Source organism: Girardinichthys multiradiatus, chromosome X (assembly GCF_021462225.1).
Source record: "Girardinichthys multiradiatus isolate DD_20200921_A chromosome X, DD_fGirMul_XY1, whole genome shotgun sequence".
In the NCBI taxonomy this organism is placed as follows: domain Eukaryota; kingdom Metazoa; phylum Chordata; class Actinopteri; order Cyprinodontiformes; family Goodeidae; genus Girardinichthys; species Girardinichthys multiradiatus.
This window is the reverse complement of record NC_061817.1, coordinates 14926281-14949760: the sequence shown is the minus strand read 5'-3', so window position 1 is coordinate 14949760 and position 23480 is coordinate 14926281. Positions and strand designations below refer to the sequence as shown.

General features: G+C 39.0%; 2 protein-coding genes across 2 annotated transcripts; one reads left to right on the top strand and one right to left on the bottom strand.

Moving 5' to 3' along the window:
- The first annotated feature begins 495 nt into the window (after positions 1–495).
- On the top strand, positions 496–19867 carry LOC124862440 (guanylyl cyclase C-like). The gene is made up of 25 exons (XM_047356341.1): positions 496–634; positions 715–933; positions 1023–1141; positions 1596–1695; positions 1830–1941; positions 2038–2182; positions 4164–4249; positions 4333–4447; positions 5238–5319; positions 5511–5604; positions 8702–8764; positions 8859–8930; positions 9035–9139; positions 9896–9982; positions 10623–10755; positions 10834–10971; positions 11103–11191; positions 12396–12487; positions 12601–12759; positions 15173–15365; positions 15586–15760; positions 17307–17405; positions 17520–17614; positions 17706–17782; positions 17867–19867. Exons 1-25 carry the CDS (start codon positions 558–560, stop codon positions 18072–18074), a joined length of 2934 nt encoding a protein of 977 aa, XP_047212297.1. The 5' UTR covers positions 496–557; the 3' UTR covers positions 18075–19867.
- Positions 19868–19956: 89 nt separating this feature from the next.
- Positions 19957–23196, bottom strand: LOC124862442. Its single transcript, XM_047356342.1, has 3 exons — positions 22845–23196; positions 22578–22751; positions 19957–20549 (listed from the first exon to the last, which is right to left on the bottom strand). The coding sequence occupies exons 1-3, from the start codon at positions 23038–23040 to the stop codon at positions 20230–20232; spliced, it is 690 nt and encodes a 229-aa protein (XP_047212298.1). The 5' UTR covers positions 23041–23196; the 3' UTR covers positions 19957–20229.
- Positions 23197–23480: the final 284 nt, after the last annotated feature.

The following is a 23480-nucleotide window of genomic DNA, read 5'->3' as shown; positions in this document are numbered from 1 at the left end:
CCTTAAGCCTTTAAATGCAGTTGGTTTCAATGGATTTTGTTTGGGAGTATCAGAGGAAAAGGTGCTGGATAGAAGAGCATTTCTGATTTTTATCATATTTCTCCACTTCACAACTATACACTACCTTGTGTTGATCTTTCACATAAAATTCCAATAATAAATTTCCACCTCTGTGTAAGTGAGAGTGTGAATGTAAATGCAACTATTCTGTAAAGGTTTTAGAGGTTTGTTAGGGCTAGAAATGTGCAAAGGTCTTGGTCTCTGGACTAAAAAAGATAAGCTGGTAGAGACATGGCCCAAAAGACTTGCATCTGCACTTGTGAACTGCAGTTTTATAAAGAAATTACCCAGGAGGCTGAACACAGTGAAGTTTATGGATGTAAGGTGATGAAAAGTAAAAGAGTTCAAAGGCTATGAGTACTTATTTAGGGACTATATTTGAATTAACAAATCAAACTGGTAATGCTCTAAATGCATTTTTGCCTCTTTGATGATGTTGAATATCACACTTTTAAACTAATTTATGAACAATATTGAACCATTTGTGCTTTAATGTTATGTTGCAGCACAATGGTGAAGTTGGATGTGTCATGCTGGGACCTTCATGTACTTATGCCACCTACCAATTAGTGGAGTAAGTATCAATATAGGTTCTCTGTAAACAACTACATCTATTCAACATGTTTAATATTTTACCTTGTTTACCTATCACAGTGAAGCAATCGGCTTGACCCTGAGCATCCCCATCATCTCTGCTGGGAGCTTCGGCCTCTCATGTGACTACAAGCCCAAACTCACTCGGATTTTGCCTCCAGCTCGAAAAATCATTGATTTACTCCTAAACTTTAGGAATGAAGAGCTGGAATTTAAGCCTATCTGGAAAAAATTCTTCGTGTACAAAAAGGAGAGCAATTCAGCTGAAGACTGCTTCTGGTGAGCCAGAGCGAGTAATAAGCAACCTAAATGATATCTTTACTTTTATTTTATGTTCCGCTGTCTTCAGCTTTCTGCTTTTCCAAAAGGTACATCAATGCACTGGAAGCACCGTCTTCAAGATTTGCCTCACAAGCAGACAGGAGGATGCTGCGGAGTCAAAAAGAGCTGGAGATGGCCTTGACGTCTTCAAACCAGCACAGCAATAGTGAGCTTTTCATAACTGAATAAGTTTAAAATCCAAAACTACTGTAGTTGAACAATGAAAAGCTAAGAAAAAGCTAAAAAACAGAAGATTTAGAAACTTTTGTTAAGACTTTATTTGCATAATACGAACTTAACCATTTCCTTGTAAATCCCTTTTGAAATTTAGAGAAGCTGTCAGAGGATAAAGTTTCCACACATAACAAATGAACAGCAAATGCACAGCAATGTAGCCGAGGAACAAATTGTAAAAATGTGACAAAACAACAAAGCTCAAACAGTGCTGGTGCAAAGTTTTCAGACACTCATCATGGGTATGAAGTATAACAATGTATTTGAACCATTATTTTATCAGCTTTATATACAATAGCTTCTAACAGCGTTTCTATTACCATTGTCTTGTCTTGTATATTCTCTGGCATTGTACCTGTTTCTTTTAAGACCTTTCTTTCTTTTAGTTTTTATTTTATGTGGCGGCCCAAATGACATTCTTTCAATAAAAAAGAATTTGACCCATATTCACCCAGACACCTTGTTCATTCTTCTTGATGTTTTCAAGTAAGTTCAGACTTAATTTCACATTTTCTTCCACACACTGTCATCACATGTCAATTAGAAAAAATTGAATTACGGAAAAACCATACACGATTCAGGGTGTTTAATCCAGGCTATCATCTCTTTCTCTTATCTAGCCCTGTGTATTATGTCAATGACACGTCCCCTGACGGGATGCAAGATGTCCTCATTGTCACTCTGCCACGAAGAAACTATGCCTATGTATCAAACACATCATTCAACAACACGGTGAGTCGCCCCAAATATTCAAATAAGACCAGGAATTAAAACTTGTTTTGAAATTGTGTTGAAGTGATTCTTTCTTTCATCAAATGCAATGGACAGATAAATGACTATGTGGCTGGATATCATGATGGAGCTCTGCTCTTTGGGAAAGTGCTCAGAGAAAGGATGCTCGGCCATGAAACCGACAAGGACTCTGAAGACGGGTCATTGAATTATAACCCATTTGGAAATGTTACTTTTGAGGGTGAGTATGATCTGTACCATCAGCATTGTAGGAAATCCAATTAAAATCTAAAATAATCTTGATAAACAACAAGAAACTTCATGACAAGATGGAAAGTAAAAAATAATTCTAACTTATACACTAGTGATTAAAGAAATAATTATTAACCAAGCAACAAACGCTCAAACAGCCATAATAAAACCGATTAAATCAACAACTTACCAGAAGCTTATCAATTCTTAGACGCTGAATAGCAAAAGACTTTATGGTCTATTTCTGAATTCCAATGCCACTTTTTTTTTTTATCTAAGAGGGCATAGTGGAAGGGATGTGGAGTCAAAAGTAGGACAACCACTGTGATTAGCCCTCCTTACTAGCACCAGACAGCAGCCACTGTAGAACTTAGAGAATGCCTTACTTGAGGGTTGACTCGTTGCCATTGCAGCTCTTACAGAACCGGCCTGGGTCTCTTCAAATGTGTTGGCTCCGACACCCATCCTTCAGCCTAAATAACAGTTGAGTCTTGGCTGTCTAATCAGCCTGGGGATTGCTCCAAGGCCGCCAGGAGGGGCTGTATGTGGTGCTGTACCCCGCATACCCAATGAAAGATGAATATAGATTATTCTATCTATTTATCTATCTGTCGGTAAGGTTTGTGGAATGGAAGTCCTTAAATGTGAGCTCACAGGCAGGAAAATGTTTTGCAAAAATGAGAAAAATTCACAAAATGGTCAGACTAAAACAAGGTTGAAAAAACTGAAAACAACACAGAGACAGGAACTAGAACATTATTTGGTGACAACAGTAGGGACTTACAAAGAGAGACAGGAGCACAAGGGAATAAATACTGAAGACAGTGATTGTAGGAGCTGTAAAAAAATCCCAAAGGAGAACATAACCCAATATTAGAATGACAGAATACACAGACAAAGACAGAAATACAAGTGACAGTGCAAACAGGAACTAAACACAACCCAGCACATAAAGGAAGACAGACTACCAAAATAAAACAGGAACTAACAGTTCCATAAGTAAAGACACCAACTCCAAATGAAACCTTAACTAAGAAATAAGACTAAAACTATGGAGGGCAAATATGAAATAAGGACAAGTTTAAATCAAGCATCACACCATTATATTATTTTAGCTATGATAACTATATCAAACTATAAAATATCTTAACCACATGTAATCATTTTATGTTATAAAACACAACATTTGCATTTAAAGATAATACGCTTGGGAGAGGTTTATTTTGAACAGATTTGCAAGGCAATTTGTTCATACATTCAAAGTAATTCAACTATTCAGAGCAAAAAAAAGTTGTAGTGGACATAGCTTAAGAATGAAAGTGTAATCTGACCTTTAAACCTTTAAAAAATCATAAACATCACCAGTTTGCTTATTGAGCTTAGATTTTGAGGATAGGTGCATTGAATGAGCATCAGCATTGAATATGCAGTTTATGGTCTATGTTGAAGTTCATTGCTCTGCTTTTTTCACAAGGTTGGTATTTAGGCAAATGCTTGTATCTCCAAATCTTTTCAGACTATTGCAATAAAACCGAGAGGCCTCTGTAAAGTACTATCTTATGTGTTGATGTCAATTCTACTGATGATTCGTATTAGCTATCCAAACCAACCTGGCCCTGTGTGAAAATGTAATTGCCCTCTAAATATCATAAATGGTGGCAGCAATTGTCATCAAGTGCTTGCAATAGCTGGTGGTGAGTCTGTTATATTGCCGTGGATATAAATGGCCCATTAATGTTTATTTTCACACTGCCACACTGGAGGGTTTTTGAGCATTAATGGTCTGTTTGAGGTCATTCCATTGCAACTGAATCGAATTTAAGTGCAGACTTTGACTAGACCACTTCAAAGCCTTCGTTTTGCTTTCCGTTTATTTGTTAGCTATTCAGTGGTGTACTTGTTGGTGTGTTATATTTATTGCTGTATAACAATGTGTGTTTATGTGTATGTGTACGTATTGTTGGACACAGGTATGGGAGGACACTATGTGCTTGATGAGTATGGAGACAGAGATGCAAACTTCTCTTTCATTTACACATCAGTCCTCACCGGGAAGGTGAGGTTACTGTTCCTTTAACAGTCAGCACAGTAAAACAACAGGGATCAGCTGTTTTAATTTTATCTTCTACTCTACCACAGTATGAAACGCTGCTAGTGTTTGATACATCACAGAACAAAACCATCGAAAAGCACCCAAACCCTGCTCTGGGTTGGAAAGGCAAACTTCCATATGATGAACCTGATAATTCAGAAGGTAATAAATTATAGATGAAAAAAGTCTAGTAGTTTATCAGTGCAGGATTATCCACCGTCTGCAAGGTGAAAGTAAAAATGTTTGCTTGACAAAATTGTGAATTTAGCAACAGTCAGCAGTAGTCCAAAATTAACAACTGTACTTCATTTGGTGTTAATTTGAACTACTAAGAAATGTTTGAGTTTGAGCGATTTTAGATGGTAGAAGCGCACTCTTGAATTTGCCCTGCCAGATGTTAGCTTGACACCCCCATGAGAATTACTGCCTGATTCTCCAAAATTATGACTTTGACTGCTCTTCACTGCAGATACTTACTGCTTATAGTTAGTCCTCACAGCCCCAACACCAAAAACGTAATGACAATACAATGAGGTCATTATTAATGTATCATTGTTCTGTAATTTTTTGCAAAAATAAAATGTCAATATTTTATTTATTAGGCGATCTAAAACAAAATGTAAATTTTCAGATAGATAGATAGACAGACAGACAGACCACTGGAAAAAATCAAACTTTTAATAAATCATTAGAAAATTTCCTACAAATGATGTGATATTTATTCTTTAAAACAAATATTGATATGAGACATGTGAAAAATTATTAACCTGGTGTGCACAACCTTAAACTAGCAACTTGTGGAAGCACCTTCTGATTTCAATTTGCCATTTAGTCTTTTTGAGTTCACACATGGACACTTTTGAAAACCACTGTGTATAATATACTACTAAAACATTGTCTCAGCAACTATTAAGTGCTACATTTTTTTTAAACCAATGCATTGTGTTTTCAGGCTTGGATAGGGAGGACGTTATTGTGATCGTTTTGGGTGTCATTGTTGTGGTGGTGACAGCCATCGCTCTCATCTTCTACAGGTAAACACTGAAACCTTTTCACAGCAGCAAATTCAGCCGCACTGATTCATGCATGGCAGGAAATCATACAGATTCCAGATGATAACATGTTCCAAAATAAAAACACAAACAAGAAGAAGACATTTTGTGTGCCACCTGAATAAATCAATTCATGTCCACTCTTTGTGTTTGACAATTGTGAACACTGCCAGGCAGAACAGGAAGGAGCGTCTAATGCAGAAGAAGTGGTCCCACATCAATCCACACCAGATTGGTCCTCTTGATGAGAAGGAGGTCTCTCTGAAGGTCAGAGTTGGCACTAACCAGCTGTATCTTCAAGCTGCCATTGATTTTGAGACAACATAAAGCCAACTGAACAGAGATTTAAAACATATTTTAATGTAGACCAACCGAAAGCCAGCAAAGTTGGATTTTTAGTTAAATTGCAATGCTTCATTACAGACTATAATCAATAAATTCAGAATACCATCGTACAATCAAATAGAGTTTCAAACCCACAGAGAACAACTAAAAGATTGACAGAAATGTTGAAACCACAAGCAACATTTTCACATGTGTAAAATAAGAGCTGTCTGGTGTTTGCTGTTCACACATGGGATTCTGTGCTGGTCAGGTTTGCTTCTTAGCTGAAGTACAAACTAAAAAGAAAAGTGTAAACAGGATTATGGATTTGATTACTCAAGAATGATTCCTTTCTCTATTCAGGCTGTTGTCCATTTACAAGATTTCCAGAAAATGTTCAGGACTAAAAGGCTTGGTAAATGGTAAATGGCTTGTACTTATATGACACTTTATCAAGTTCCCAGAGACCCCAGAGCACTTCACACCACATTCAGTCATCCACACATTTACATACTGACAGTGGTGAGCTACATTGTAGCCACTGCTGCCCTGGGGCAGACTGACAGAAGTGATGCAAAGCTGAAAACTTACATTAAACCTGAATATTTCCATTTAGTAAGGGTTTTTTAGTGGACATAATACAGAAAGGTGAAGTGCAAGACATAGTGGGTTGAAAAAGCATTAACACCCTTTGAAGTTTTTTACATTTTGTCATGTTACAACCTCAAACTTGCATGTATTTATTGGGTTTGATGTGATAGACCAACATAAAGTAGTGCATGATTGTGGAAGGAAAACTATACGTATTTGTCATTATATTGTTAAAAACAATCTGAAAAGTGGTGTACATTAGTATTTACCTGCTTTCTATTTGATTCCCCTAAAATAATTTAACCATTACCCTTGAAAGTTACCTAATTATTTATGTCTGCATGTGTGTAATGTAATCTAAGCATACAGTCAGGTCCATAAATATTGTCACATTGACTCAGTTCTCATCGTTTTGGCTCTTTAAACCACCACAATAGAATGAAATGAAACACCCAAGATGTACTTAAAATGCAGACTTTAGGCATTAATTTGAAGGTATTTACATCCAAATCAGGTGAATGGTGTAAGACATTATCTTTGGGTAAACAGAGATGTTGGATTGGAGAGAAAGTTTGTAGGTTTGAGCCAAGAGTGAAGCCTCTCCCACTGTCAGCCTATTGTGGGGAGCTCCTTTGTTTTACTCGTCTTAAATAGCCCCTGACAAATTTTTTCCTCAGTGTAAAACCTCTGACTAAACCGGAGGCGTCTTCCAACTGCTGGCTCAGGGACAGATATTCATTTTCCATCAGTGGATCCATCCTGAGCCAAAGTTGCCCCACAGCGCCCCTGCTGGCCAAAGTTGTCCTGAGAATCGCCATCAAAAACGAGCTTTTTTCTCTTGCTCCGAGCCAGCATCTCTAGCTCCCATCCTTTATTGTATTAGCCAGCTGATGAGATTAATGCAGAATCTGACCAGAGTTGTCCTGTTATAGAGAGTTATCTGCAGCATGGATTTAAGACCTGGCCGGGAAGGATATGGACGGATTTCTAAAAGCTGCATGTCTTTTGGAATATCTCTCTACCAGCTTAACATGTCTAAAGCATAAAATTTTTGCAAAAGATTTCTCATTTGCAAAAAAAGCTCATGCTCAATTTGAGTCTGTTACCGACAATTTTCCAGTTTTGCCTCAGTTTTTAACTCACCAGTATGCTTTGACCTAAGCCATACAATTTCTAAACACTTTGTCTTCAGTTCCTGCTTGTTCGTGGGACATTTTCCCTAACGTTTTGTTTTCCGCAAGTGGTCAGGTCAGGTGATTGACTTGGCCATTAACTAACATTCCACTTCTTTGCCTTAAAAAGCTCTTTGGTGGCTTTAGCAGTATGCTTCAGTTCATTGTCCAGCTTCACTGTGAGGCGGCGTCCAATGAGTTCAGAGGAATTTGGCCAAATATGAGCAGATAATATTACTTCAGAATTCATCCTGCTGGTTTTGTCAACAGTCACGTCATCAATAAATACAAGGTAACCAGTTCCATTGGCAGCCATACAAGCCCATGCCATGACTTTACCACGATGCTTCACTGATGAGGTGTTATGTTTCCACTCATGAGCAGTTCCTTTCTTTCTCCGTACTCTTCTCTTCCCATCACTCTGATACAAATATATCTTTGTCTCATCTGTCCATTGGATGATGTTCCAGAACTGTAAAGGCTTTTTTTTTAGATGTTTTTTGGTAAACATTAATCTGGCCTTCCTGTTTTTGAGGCTCACCAATGGTTTACATCTTGTGGTGAATCCTGTGTATTCTCTGTGGTGAAGTCTTCTGGTGATTGTTGACTTTGATACACATACACCTACCTCCTGGAGAGTGTTCATGATCTGACCTATTGTTGTGAAGGGGTTTTTCTTCACCAGGGAAAAAATTGTTCGGTCTTCCACCACCTTTGTCTTCCGCGGTTCTCCCGGTCTTTTGGTGTTGTTGAGTTCACCGGTGTGTTCATCTTTTGGATGATATTCCAAGACAGGGCCGTTCACCTAAACCGACAGGCTGGGCAAGAAAAGCATTAATCAGAGAAGCAACAAGAGGGCCGTGGTAACTCTGGAGGAACTGCACAGGTCAAGAGCTCAGGTCGGAGTATCTGTGGAAGAAGGTGTCCTGTCATACGGGACCACTATTTAGCTTTTTAGTCTGGATGAGTAGCAAAAAACTACCAACGCATATCACCCTAAACACACCATCCCCACGGTGAAACATGGTAGTGGCAGCAGTGCTTTGGGATAGCTTTTCAACAGCATGAATAGAGGTAATAGGAAGATGGATAGAGAAATACAGGACAATCCAAGAGGAAAACCCGTTAGAGGCTGCAATAGACATTAGACTGGGGTTGATGCTGTAATCGTTCAAATCTTTTTTAGTGTCTAGCTTCTATTTATAAATGTGGTAACTGTTAACAAGTCTGTGTTTGGGTCTGTCAGTTTATAATCTAGGTTTGTGTTTATGGAACAGATTGATGAAGATAAGCGGAAGGACAGCACATACTTCAGACAGCGAGGCTGCTATGACAAGAAGGTACCTTTATTCCTGCTTCCAAAAACCAATAACTAGATTACAAACCATGTTTAAATGTTTTACTTAGTGTATTAATTCCCTGTTAACCCCCCAGCCTGTAATCCTGAAAGAGATGAAACAGGCAGATGGAGATTTCACACCGGAACAAAAAATTGAACTCAACACTGTGAGATGCTTTGTGTTTTATTCAGAAGTTTCTTATAAAAAAAATATGGATATATACATATATATATGCTCTATATTCGACTCTTCCATGCTTTTGTCTTGCAGCTGTTGCGGATCGATTACTACAACCTAACCAAGTTTTACGGCACTGTGAAGTTTGAGTACGGTGTCTTTGGGGTGTTTGAGCTCTGCCAGAGGGGGTCCCTCAGGGTAAGATTAGATCTCACAGTGTCTCTGTTTTTGATTTTTTTCTTGCATGTTGAGTTCAGCTGCTGTCTGCCGGTCTGCCTGTTTTATCACTCTACAGATTCTCTAATCCAATCAATGACGTACATATTGATCAGCAGAAGTGAATGAAAAAAAACCAGGAACTGACTATGGTGCTCAAATGAGAAGTGTTTTAAGTTTACAAAAAGATGTGTAAAATGCCTCAAAATAAATCCTAGTTTTGTAGCTGCACACTCTCACAAAATCCAACCTTTAATTTAAACACATTTATTTAGTCAGGAAAAAATCCATATTAATAAATAATTGTTTTTAATAAAATTGTTAACCATCATTTATCTGAAAATAAATGTCACTGAATCTTTTTTTTTATTTGTACTTGGTTTAATAATCATTTTGATGAACTTCTTTTTAGTAATCCGAGAATTTCTGATTCTGAGGGGTATAAATAATAAATATGAAATAACACAGAAACCAGTACTATGCGTGTTTACAGTGCAGCCACTCATGCTGTTTATGACAAAACTAAATGGCCTTTTTTCGTCACTGCCCCTCCTAATGGCTGTCTTCTTGATGATTTATGACACACACACACACACACACACACACACACACACACACACACACACACAGGAGTGTCTGTTAAGTGTTCCACTTTTTCATTCACCTAATACAGGCCATGAACAGCAGGATAATGGCCATAAAATTTAGGTTTTATCTATATTTGTTTTTTTTCTTCAGCACATTCTCAGTGACCGGATATCCTACCCAGATGAAACCTTCATGGACATGGAGTTTAAGATATCAGTCATGTATGACATTGCAAAGGTAGTATTGTTATTGTTTGGTGTAAAATTAAAAATATTATTTTCTGATATGTGGAATTTAGCCTTTTTTGTCTTGTATTATGTGTGTTTCTTTCTTTCTGTTTAAGATGAATTCTGAATGTTTGTAATTGCTTGCCTAACAAAGATTTAGTCAACAAAAGGAAATAAATTCTTTTTCACATTTTATCACATTTCAACCACAAACTTACATGTTATTAGGATTTTATGTGACACACAAAGATAAAGTAGTGCAGCAACCTCATTCAGTTTTAGTGTCTGTTGTATTCCTAGGTCTTCATGATGCTGTTTGTTCTCTAATGTTCTCCAAAAAACCTTTGAGGACTTCACAGAACATCTAGATTTATGCTGAAATTAAATTACACACATGGGCTCTACTTACTTATTGGGTGACTTCTGAAGGAGTTGGTTGCACTAGGTTTAATTTAGGGGTGCCAAAGTAAGTACTTTGTGTTGGTCTATCACATAGAATCTGAATAAACACATTGAAGTTTGTGATTCTAAGGTGGCAAAAAGTCACAAAAAGGGTATTAATACTTTTTACAAAGCTCTGGAATACAACTAATAGCATGTAATTCACATTCATCCTTTTTTAATTGCCTTCCTTTGCACGTTCCATACAGGGCATGTCGTACCTTCACTCGAGTAATATTGGAGTCCACGGTCGCCTCAAATCCACCAACTGTGTGGTCGATAACCGCATGGTTGTCAAGATCACCGACTTTGGCTGCCACACCATTCTGATGCCAGGCAGAGGTGATTGTTACTGAGGCAGATCATGCATCATATAGTTGAGATCATTAGACACTCAGCCTCTCTTAATCTCCTTTTCAGATTTGTGGACAGCTCCAGAGCATCTCCGTAAAGACGGCGTGACACAGAAAGGCGATGTTTACAGCTACGGCATCATCGCACATGAGATCATTCTGAGGAAAACCCCATTTTATACCCAGTGCTGCTCTAACTCTGCAGGTATATCATTGTAATAATGTCATTGACAAGTAAAAGCCAACCTCCTGGTTGTTTTTGTGAAAAATTTAATTTAGCTTTTTTTGTAATCTACCTTCTAATTATTTTTATTTTCCTGTTCTGTAATTTATCAGAGAAAATTCACAGAGTCCAGCATCCCATAGGCAACCACCTTTTCAGACCTGACCTCTACTTTGAAGGTGTATCAGAGAGAGAAATTGAGGTAAACAACCACTTCACACTAACACACTGTTATTTCAAAACACTATTTATCCATTATCCATTGCTTGGCAAGATTATAAGGACCCCTTAACTTTTTGACATTTCTTTGACATTATTTTTATTTTGTGATAGACCAAAACAAATTAATTCATAACTAGGAAATGAAAAAAAGATAGCTTTAAATAAAAAATATAATACAAACTTGTATTCAGCCCCATAAAGCCTTTACCCTGTAGAATCACCCTGCTGCAATTAAAGCTGCAAGTGTTTTGGGATATGTCTCTACTAGCACGTCCAGAAACTGGTCTTATCTTCGTTGTAACTTATACCTATTCGGATTGGATGACAAGAGTCTGTCAACTTTAATGTTCTTGCCATAGACTGGATTCAGGTCTGGACCTTGACTAGGCCGTTCTAATGAATAAACATGAATATGCTTTGATCTAACATATTCTATTGTAGCCCTGGCTGTATCCTTAGAGTTGTCCTGTTGGAAGGTGAACCTGCTCCCCAGCCTCAAGTCTTTTGGAGCCTCCAACAGATTTTACAGGATTGCCCTGTATTTAGCTCCATCCATCTTCCCATCAAGTCTGACCAGCTTCCCTATCCCTGCTAAAGAAAACTAAACCCCACACAGCATGGGTAATGGTGGTAAACAGTGTTAGTATTTCATCACATACAGAGTTTCTCACATAGTCCATAAAAGTCAGTTTGGTCTCATCTGAACAAAGAACCTTGTTCTAAGTGTTTGGTGAATTGGTTTGTGACTTTAAACCAGCTTTAAATCACCATTCTTATGACTTTCTTCTAATAATGACTGTTCTTAAATTAATATTCTTCTGATTAATGCTCTCCTTCAGAGGGGAGCCATTACAGAGGAGCTATATTAAAACTGTATTTGGAATAAGACTGTATTGACTAATTAAGTGATCTCTGAAGGCATTTGGTTCCACTTAATTTTATTTAAGGGTGTCAATGTAAAGTAAATCCCATGAATTTTCCTTCTACTTCACAACTATGTGCTACTCTGCTGGACCATCATAGAAAATCCCAATGATATTCATAGAGGTTTGTGGTTGTAATGTGACAAAATGTAAAGCTTCAAGGGGTATTTATAATCTTGCCAGGCAAATGTTTACCTTTATCCGTTACTGCTAAATAAATAACCCATCCCTTTTTTGGCTCCCATTTGCATGTGAGTACAGCTTTACATGCTGATAAAGAACTGCTGGGATGAAGACCCTGAACGAAGGCCAGATTTCAAGAAGATAGAGTTAACACTGGGAAAGATTTTCAGGTACATCATTTTAAAAACATTAAATATGGGTGAATATAAACAACTGTTCATATGATGTTCCACAACCATTAAAGTGATTTCTTTTTGTTTTGTTTCATTAATTCTTTTTACAGCAACTTGCACAACCAAGCCACCGAGACATACATGGACAACCTAATTCGTCGTCTGCAGATGTACTCCAGGACTTTGGAGTGTTTAGTTGAGGAGAGAACGGCTCTGTACAAAGCTGAGAGAGATAGAGCAGATCGCCTGAACTTCATGCTGCTGCCTGGGTATGTTCATTTATTAAAAAACCCAGGAACAAAAGAGTAATATACACTCACCGGCCACTTTATTAGGTACACCTGTCCAATTGCTCGTTAATGCAATTTTCTAATCAGCCAATCACATGGCAGCAATTTAATGCATTTAAGCATGTAGACATGGTCAAGACGATCTGCTGCAGGTCAAAGTGACTTTGAATGTGGCATGGTTGTTGGTGCCAGACGGGCTGGTGTGAGTATTTCAGAAACTGCTGATTTACTGGGATTTTCACTCACTATCATCTCTGGGGTTTACAGAGAATGGTCCGAAAAAGAGAAAATATCCAGTGAGCGGCAGTTCTGTGGGCACAAATGCCTTGTTGATGCCAGAGGTCAGAGGAGAATGGCCAGACTGGTTGATAGAAAGGCAACAATTACTCAAATAACCACTCATTACAACCAAGGCATGCAGAAGAGCATCTCTGAACGTACAACACATTGAACCTTGAGGTGGATGGGCTACAGCAGCAGAAGACCACACCGGGTGCCACTCCTGTCAACTAAGAACTGGAAACTGAGGCTACAATTCACACCAAAATTGGACAATAGAAGATTAGAAAACCGTTGCCTGGTCTGATGAGTCTAGATTTCTACTGCGACATTCAGATGGTAGGGTTTGAATTTGACGTCAACAACATGAAAGCATGGATCCATCCTGCCTTGTATCAACGGTTCAGGCTGGTGGTGGTGGTATAATGGTGTGGGGGATATTTTCTTGGCACACTTTGGGCCCATTATTACCAGCTGAGCATTGTGTCGACACCACAGCCTACCCGAGTATTGTTGCTGACCATGTCCATCCCTTTATGACCACAGTGCATCCATCTTCTGATGGTTACTTCCAGCAGGATAACGTGCCATGTCATAAAGCACAAATCCTCTCAGGTTGGTTTCTTGAACATGACAATGAGTTCACTGTACTCAAATGGCCTCCACAGTCACCAGATCTCAATCCAATAGAGCACCTTTGGGATGTGGTGGAACGGGAAATTCGCATCATGGATGTGCAGCTGACAAATCTGCAGCCTCTGTGTGATGCTATCATGTCAATATGAACCAAACTCTGTGAGAAATGTTTTCAGTACCTTGTTGAGTCTATGCCACGAAGGATTAAGGCAGTTCTGAAGGCAAAAGGAGGTCCAACCCGGTACTAGCAAGGTGTACCTAATAAAGTGGCTAGTGTATGTGCATGTGTCATTACAAAAAAAACAACAGAAGAAGTAAACACTTATTGAAACAGTTATTTGTTGAGAGTAGTAATGGGCATAAAGTCTAACAGCTGCCGGGAAGAAGGATCTGTGATAACGCTCCTTTGTACACCAAGGATGCATCAGTCTGTCACTGAAGGAGCTCTCAGTTCTGCAACAGCCTCACGTATGGGGCTGGAGACATTGTACAACAAGGATGTTATTTTTGCTAGTGTCTTTCTGTCTCCCACCACCTGCACTGGGTCGAGGGAAGCATCCTAGGACACAGCTGGCCTTCCTGAGCTTTTCTAACCGCTTCCTCTCAACTGTAGACAAGCTGCTGCTCCGACATACTACATCACAGAAGCTGGCTAACGCCACCACAGTGTCAAGAAAGGTCATCAGGAGCGCCCCCTGTCCTCCAAAAAAGCTCAGCCTTCTTAGCTGGTGGAGTCTGCTCTGACCCTTCCTGTAAAGAGCTGTGATATTAAAAAATGAACAGCTGGTCCTTGACCTGATAATTTATCTGCTGGTCCTAAATCAAATTACCTGAGTTTTATTCTTACAGACCTATGCTGTATATAAGATACGGTCCTTGACCATATCTCTGCAGACCAGACCAAATAGTGTATGCAAAACACACATTTTCTTATTCATTAAAATGAGGAACAGAGTATATATAACCAGACAAGGTCACCGAATACTTCTCCCTCACCTAGGGCCAGTCCCCAGGATCAGTAAACACTTTAATCTCAAAGCTTATCTGCCGAGCAACAGATTCAAAAGAACTGTCGTAAACTCTTTGTTGTAAATACTAATATCTGGGTCATTGGAGAGTGTGAGGTTGGGGTGAGTGTTAATAAAACAGATCTAAGTAATTCTGTGGCAGGAACAGCATAGTGCCATAAACAGTCTTGGCTAAAGATGATATATAGAGAACATCTGAATTGTAATCTGGGAAACTCGGTTCTTCCTTATTTGTTCAGCAGATCTTACGACAATAAATGAAAACACAATAAGAATGAAAAAAACTAAATTTATCAATATTCCATTTTCCCTCTCAGTCACAATCCCCCCAATGATAAATCTGCACAAGCACCATGCATGTTTGCGTTTGAATGTACATGTCATATTAATGTGGCAAATCTTCACTTAAAAAATCAAAATCATATTTTGTGCTCCATCTGTTTCCTTAGTTCTGTGGTGCGCTCTCTAAAGGAGACGGGCAGAGTGGAGCCGGAGCTGTTCGAGGAGGTGACCATCTACTTCAGCGACATTGTGGGATTCACCACCCTCTGCCACTACAGCACCCCCATGGAGGTGGTAGACATGCTGAATGAAATCTACAAGAACTTTGATAGCATTTTGGATCACCATGATGTCTACAAGGTACCTTAGTGTAACTTGAAGAGCTTAGTGAGAAGTTGCAGAACAGGAGTGGGAGCTATTGGGTTCTTGGCTGTATGTTTCTGCTCTATTGCTTGTTGTATTTTCTTTATTATTGATCCCAAATTTGTAGTATGACAAGGTCAGGAATAAATTAGTATTGTAGTCTGATTAATTAATATAGCTGTTGTGTTAGTTGAATGAAAATTTCCTTTACCCTCAGGTTGAGACCATAGGAGATGCCTACATGGTTGCATCAGGGTTACCCAAGCGAAATGGCAACAGGCATGCGGTGGATATCGCCCATATGGCCCTAGACATACTGTCATTTGTGGGAACTTTTAAGCTTCAGCACCTGCCAGGGATTCCTCTGTGGATCCGTATTGGAATGCATTCAGGTACCAAATATTCCTGACTTTTTTAATGATATAGCTACCTACCTACCTACCTACCTACCTACCTAAAAAAGGCTTTTACAGCCTACAATTCTGTCTTATAATACCTCACATTTATTTAAAAGAAAGAGTTTGGGATAGAACAACAAAAAGGAAATCAAAGATTACAAACCACCTGGATCATGCCAGTTTCTTAAGCATTCTATTAAATAAAAAGAAAACTCTCATTCAGGGTTTAACACAAACACTATATATAACCCTAACTAATCATGAGTTTGTTTTCAGCAATGCCATTTTTAAAGGGCTTTTGTGAAAGCAGCTACATTTGTGTAAAAGATCTGATCTGGGGTGTTCTGTTTACTACATCACTATCAGTTTGTCTAAAAAACAGTTTAAGAGTTTATATCTATTTAGTTGAATCTGTAAAAATACTGCTGATCCAGACTCTGATGCATAAATTATGTCTAGTTACTTGGAAACAAATTATAACCCTTTTCTGCAACATTATGTTACTGTTGTTGTATTGATATTATTATGTTTCAGTTTCCCTTCTTTCTTTATGCCTGTGAAGTTGCTGATATCTGGTGGCTGAATAAAACAGGGTAGTAGAGTAGAAGAGGAAAACAGTGGAAGTAAAGGTTTCATGATAAAATCCCACATTAATATTGTACTTTGGGAGAACTGTAGCTTTGGAAAACACACAAAAACTGACCTTGAGCATAAATATGCACACATTAGACTATTCTGACCAAGACTGCTGCAAGGCCTTGTTCCGGTGACATTAGGTCTCGCTAAAAATAATCTTTTAGACTGTGTTCCTGAGATTGTTTAAATTCAATACAGATGAAATGTATGTGTAGTAGACCTTAATTACACTAGCTCCAGATTATGAAACTTTGAATCTGAAAATGAAGAAACACAAGGAAAGGATTGAGAAACTACTCGATCATGTATGGCGTTTGAATAATAACATTTCTCAAACACACATAAAAAAAAACTTAAGGAAGGGAGATAATGAGAGACGATGGACTAACCAATCAACACACAAAACCAAGAAGTTGTGTCCAACCCAACTTGAATCAAATTCAAATGCAGACAGCAGCTGTGAGCCAGGCTGACGATCTTTCCAGCTGAGAGAGACTGGGCTGAGCTGATGGAACCTGGAGCAGAGAAACAAGATGGTTCCAACAGTAAACAACATCTGACCAACCAGAAGGTGCTGCTCCTCCTGTCCTATGATTAAGGTTGTTTTCTGGCATCAGGATGTGTCGGCCTTCCTCTTTTGAATTCCTCACTAAAGTTTCCCTAAAGATAAGACAGGTACTTAGAAAATCCACATAATGTGCTAAAATCCTTGACTGCTCTTTTCAGAGAGTGAGTGAGTGAAAGAGAGAGAGAGAGAGAGAATATGATAAAGTCAAATCTTTAGCATTAGCATTATTTAAAAAATATCAATCTTTCACTAGCCATCAGGTCTTAAAAAAATCAGATAAAAAAAAATCTAATCTGATCTGATCTTATCTTTATTTACTTGTGTACCTACGTCCAGGTCCCTGTGCAGCAGGAGTGGTTGGAAACAAGATGCCTCACTACTGTCTTTTTGGGGACACGGTGAACACGGCTTCTCGCATGGAGTCTACAGGCCTGCGTAAGACCAATACGCATAAAAACATTGAACAGAGTGGAAGTCCAGATGAAGATTCTAATTTTAGAAAGAAGCAGAACTCCAAATCTGATGAGCGGTTTCCACTTTCTCTTCCAGCTCTGAGGATTCATGTGAGCCAGCCCACAATCAAAATTCTGCAAAGGACAGACTGCAAGTTTGAGTTTGAAAAAAGAGGAGAGACATACCTAAAGGTGAGATGATTTTTTCTTTCTATTGTACATCCACACAGGCATCAAACATTGCATGTTAACTGGAGGCTTGTCTTTGTTTCCTGACTCACAGGGTAAAGGCAAGGAGATGACCTACTGGTTAACAGGCATAACAGGAAGAAAATACAACCTGCCCACACCGCCAACAGCGTGAGTCAAGTCTCATTTAAATGTACTCCAAACATTTACATTAGAGGATTATGATCCACAATGATGTCAATGTTTCTTTCTCAGTGAGAACTTCCAGCGGCTCCAGCAGGACTTGGCAGACATGATTGTATCCAGTCTAGAGAAGCACCGAGCTGGAAAAGAGGGCTTCGAAAAGAGGAAGACCTTGTCCACTAGAATCCGTTGGAGAGACACCAACGGCAACCTGCAGAAGGAGAGCTCACCAGAGTACTTTCACCTGGCCGTCACCGACAGTCCCAGCACCTTCCTGTGATAGCATCACAGAGGAACTTTCTGTTAAAGACTATAGGCACAGTGTTTGAGAGTAAGCATCTGTTCAGTCAGTATGACGGTAAAGACGCAGGAGGCAAGTTAAAGGTTAAATGATCTATTTATGATACCAGTGCTCTCTCCCCAGGTCACAGTCCTCCATAGTTTGTTTCGGCTATAAGAGTAGCAGGTTCTCATGCTTGTTCTTGTAAGCTCTTCCAAACTGGGGGAAATGTTTCAGTCCACAGATTCATTTGTCAAATTGATTTGTTTGTCTTTATTTTTTGTGGCTCTTGTGTCAATGCTTTGCATGTGATTCATGTTATAATTAAGCACTTTAGCTTGGGCTTCATGTAATCAAAAACTAAAGTAATTTTTTTTGCAAAAACAACTGGCCCCAGACACAAGTGAAAATACAGAATGTTGTTTTTATTTACTTTTAATATGTGTTCTTTATTTTTGTTGCCTGCAGGGCGCTCATTCATTGCAAAGTATGATACATTATTTACCGTGTAAATAAGCTTTATTAGCTGCGAAAAACAGTGGACCTATATTCACATGCTAATTCAGTACCTTTACTTACAGTAGGCATTGTTCCAGTCAGACTCGTCATCGCCATGAATGAATGAATTTTTGTAGCCGTCACAAAGCTTCTGGCAATATTCTTGCTGGATATTTGACCACTCCTAATGGCAGAATTTGCAGATTACATTTAAACTGGTTGGGTTTTGGCACTGACCCGGCTTTTGAGCAAACTCACAGTTTTTGTGTGTTTGGGATCATTGTCTCATCTGTGTCCACATTTCAGTGGTCTAGCTGTTGACTTGACATGAATGTGATGATCCTACATCTTTATTATTACATGGAGTTTGTGCAATTCAAATCAGTCCCACAACATAATGTTGCCACCACCTTGCTTGACAGTAGGTACAGTGTTTCAAAGTATTACTTTGATTCCCCCACATATATTTCTTGTCATGGAGATCAAACAGCTCAATTTCTGTCTCATCTGACCATAAAACGTTTCTCCTTCAGGCGTTTGGTTTGCCAAGTGGGCAGCTGCAAACATTAAAGTTTTGGTTGTCATCCTCTCAGACTCTACTGATGTTAAACTTGCTTCTCAGTGGATAGGGACACTTGTGTTCCAGGAGTTTCCAGCTCATGGCAGGTTCCAAGGTTGCTGGGTTGTTTCTGATTGTTCTGACCAATTTCCTTTCATCTGACGGCAACAGTTTGTGTCCGACAGTTGAAACTTGGACACAAGGGGATGTTCCAACAAGACAACGATCCCACACACATATCCAAACTGGCTTTAAAAGCTCAAAACAGGCTGACATTGAGCTTATGGAACATTAACCATATACAATATTTCTGATCTAGCCTTAAAAACTGGGTCAGTTCAAGCAAAACACACCAAATAAAAAATGAACTCTATCAATTCTGCCAAATAGAATGGTGGAATATTCTGCCTGTATTATGCTAGGAGCCTTTTGATGACTAGGGACACTTATCCAAATATTAGTGAGGGTCTGTGTATATTTGAGCCTGTATGTATAATTCTGAGAATGTGTGGATTAGAGAAAATTCACACAACATATTATATTCAAGCTATTTCTTCTGTTTAAAATGATTAAAGAGGGATGCATCCATTGCATCTTTGAAAGTATCATTGAACACCCAAAATCAAAATGACATCCATTGGGAGGGTTTTTTAAATGTTTAAAATCTCTACAATATATTTGCGTTGAATTTTATTTTGTGGTTTATTAAATAAAGGTTTTTCAATGTGGCACAAAAGTTGAAGGTGTATGTGTTTTATGTTCCAAGAATATTTAAAAAAACACACGTTTTTCACAAGCAGCAGCAGTTTCAACATACTGAAATATATGTTTCACCCATGACAGAAATGTAGAAATCATACACAAACACAATTAAATTATGGATGAATAACATTTAACCCCAAGAGCATGTAAAACATGGAGAACAGCAATAAACACAACGGCATCCTGACCTTTACAATAAACCAACTAGAGCGTCATGATTCACATGAATTCTTGCTTTTTGTTCATGAAGGAATGAAGATGACTCTATATTATGTAACTGTAAAAATAATTATACTCATAATATTATAAGTACACAGCGACACACACAGGTGCAGCTTACACTACAGTTTTAGTTGTAACTAACGCAGTGCCTCCCAGCTCTGTGGCAGGAAGTGGGACTCTGTGGTCTGCCACAATGCTGCATGCAGGCAGCCCTCCGTTTCCGTCTTTAGACACATGCCTTGCAGGTTCCCTGCAAATGCTGAAGCCATCCTCCCACTTTGGGTCCGTTTGGGCTCCGGGGTGCAACTGATGACAGGATGAGGATCCGTTCGCCGCTCTCTGAAGGGTCTGACCGTTTCTGTCTGAGTGGGGCGGGTGAAACTTGGCTTTTGGCTCTGCTTTCTTAAGAACCTCTTGTTCAGTGACTGGATCCTCTGCATCACATATAAATAAAGATGGAGTAGTCATTCATGTGACATACAGTGCCTTAAAACCAAATCTTTTGTTGCCCATTGCAACCACAGACTTCATTGCATTTTACTGGAATTTTATGTGAAGTTGCAGGAAAATATGTTTTATTAGATTTTTTTTTTTTTTACAAATAAAAACCTAAATAGTGTGTGGCACATTTTTATGTAGCCCCCTGAGTTAATCCTTTGCAGAACCACCTTTCATTTATTGTATGCAACTACCAGCTTTGCTCATCTAGATATTGAAAGTTTTGTCCTATTTTTCTTTGCTCAAAAGAGCAAAGAAAAATAAGCCGTTCGGTCACATTTAAATAAGAGCGTCTGTAAACAGAAAGTTTTAAGTCATACCAAAGATTCTCAGTTGGATTTCGGACTGGACTTTGACTGGGTTATTCTAACACATAATTATGCTTTGATATAAAGTTTTTTATTGTAGTTCTAAATATGAGTTTTGGGCCGTCGTCCTGCTGGAAGGGACAACCTCTAACAGATTTTCTTCCAGGATTGCCCCGTATATAGCTCCATTCATCACCTCTCTTCAGTTTCCCTCTCTCCTGTGAAGAAAAGCATTACCACATCATGATGTTGCCACTTCTATGTTTCACCATTGGGATGGTGTGTTATGGCAGATGTGCAGCGTTGTTTTTCATGTAGGTCAAAAACTTCAGTTTTGGTCATTCTTGCAACTCGTCTAAACAGGTCAGATTTTTGGAGTGCACTATTAATAGCTATTCTGTCCACAGTCTCCAAACTTTGCCGTGCATGACCGATGGTAACTCTGTTGCTCCTCCAGAGGTACAATGGGCCTCTCACCTTCTTCCGTAATTAATGCTGTCCTTGCCAGACTTGTTAGTTTAAGTAGAAGGACATGTCTCAGTCTGCCGCACTCTTTCCATTTTCTGAAGATGGATTGCACAGTTCTCTCAGAGATGTTCAGAGCTGGGGATATTGTTTCATAACCTAACCCTGCTTTAAACCTCTCCACAACCTTCTTCCAGACCTGTCTGCTGTGTGCCTTGGTCTTCGTGATCGTTTGTTTTTCACTAATGTTCACTAATAAATGGATTTATACTGAGGAGAAATTACATGCAGGTGGAAAATTTCCTTACTACTGAGGACAGTCGGCTGCACTAAGATTAATTTGGAGGTATAAGAGGAAAAGAGCTAAATACAAATGAAAAACGAACATTTTAGATTTTCGTTTATGCTGAGATAATTCTTGCTGAAGACTTTAAACCCTAAATATATCACTTTGCCCACTCAATTACTTCAGTCAGTTATTTAAACAATGATGAGTTTCATAGCAGCCGAACGAAGTAATGCAGTTTTCTGCATTCCTGGTTGTCTCGTGTACAGAAGTGTAGATAGACAACTTATTGAGTGAGGAGAACATGAGGCTGATGAGTCTGGAGTCTCCTCTAACTACTTTCTTGTTGTAGATAGAGGCGGGGCAAATTAGGGCCTACAAATGTGTGCTGAAACCAGAATAGATTGGAAGACAGCACAGTCGGCCCGTGGGACGCCTGAGAAGAAGAGAATAGAAACGGTGGAGTTTCCACTGTGATGAACGTCACACTTCACCAACTGCCTTCTTACCATCTTATTTCCTCCAGAAGACTCTCAGATGCCTGCTTGTCATCAGCCCCCCTCCTCCTGGTGAATTGGTATTTAAAAAATTATGTATTGCTACTTTAAAATGCCTCTTAATGTATCTCTATTACAAGAATAACAAAGAATATTATTTGTTTTGTCCATGTTATTGTCCATGTTATTGTCCATGTTTGTTTCTTTGTGTATTTTATTCACATGATCTTCTGCTCTGACAGATTTAATGTTGCCAGACCTTGTCTAAGCATAATCTAAACCACCTTGTAATGAAGTTATTCTATTTGTAATTATTTTATTTGTTTGTTATTTCAACACAATAATTCAAGCAATTTGGGGTGTGCTGGCCTTTAACAACGTAGAAAAACAATTAACATTAGAGCTTACCGTAGTATCCACGGGCTTTGGTCTGCCGTCTAAATATGACAATCCAAATGGTCAGAGCCAAGATGGACCCCAGAGTGACCAGGATCACGGAGATCCACAGAGTCTGACTCAGCATCAACACATTTGGTGGGCTGGTTGACTTGCCAGAACTTGTCTTTGCAGTCAGGATGGGCTCTGAGGAGATCAAAGTCAGGGAATTTTTATTCTCCGCACCTTGAGGAGGGGGATATGGTACAAACAAATCAATAAAGGTTCAGTGTGACTCACCTGTTGGTGGGTGAAGCTTACGGGTGGCACTCATTTTAAAACAGATCCTGAGAAGGATGTCCCACTCCTTCCCATCAGGACAGGTCCTTTCGGCCATGGCTACAGCAGGGTAAGTGGAGAGGTGCTGTGCTGTCCTCCTGTGAACTTGTGTTTGTGACAGAAAAACGAAAACAGTCAGAAATAAAAAAAGATACATGCAGAGGGGTGATGTGATGGGAGGATTTGTGAAATGAATGTAGCAGTCCCAAAAGGTTTCAGTTCCTCCATTCGATAGGAAAGACTGAATCACTTCATGTGTCCCTCGGGGGCAAAGACACACAGAGACAGCATGTTGTTGAATATAAACTACGTTTTCCCCTTGACTTATTTGTAAAAATGTATAACTGAGGCCAACATGTTTTTTCTTTTTTTTTTTTTACATTTAAGGTTAAATGCAAAACATTTAGATGAAATACAAATAAACTGTCACCTTAACATGGTGGAGGGGTTTTGAGGACTCGAATGATCCTAGAGGCTATGTTGTCTGGGGCTTAAATGCCCCTGGTAGGGTCTCCCATGGCAAACGGGCTCTAGGTGACGGGTCAGACAAAGAGCGGTTCAAGAACCCCTCATGTCAACTACTAAATCGAGGCACTT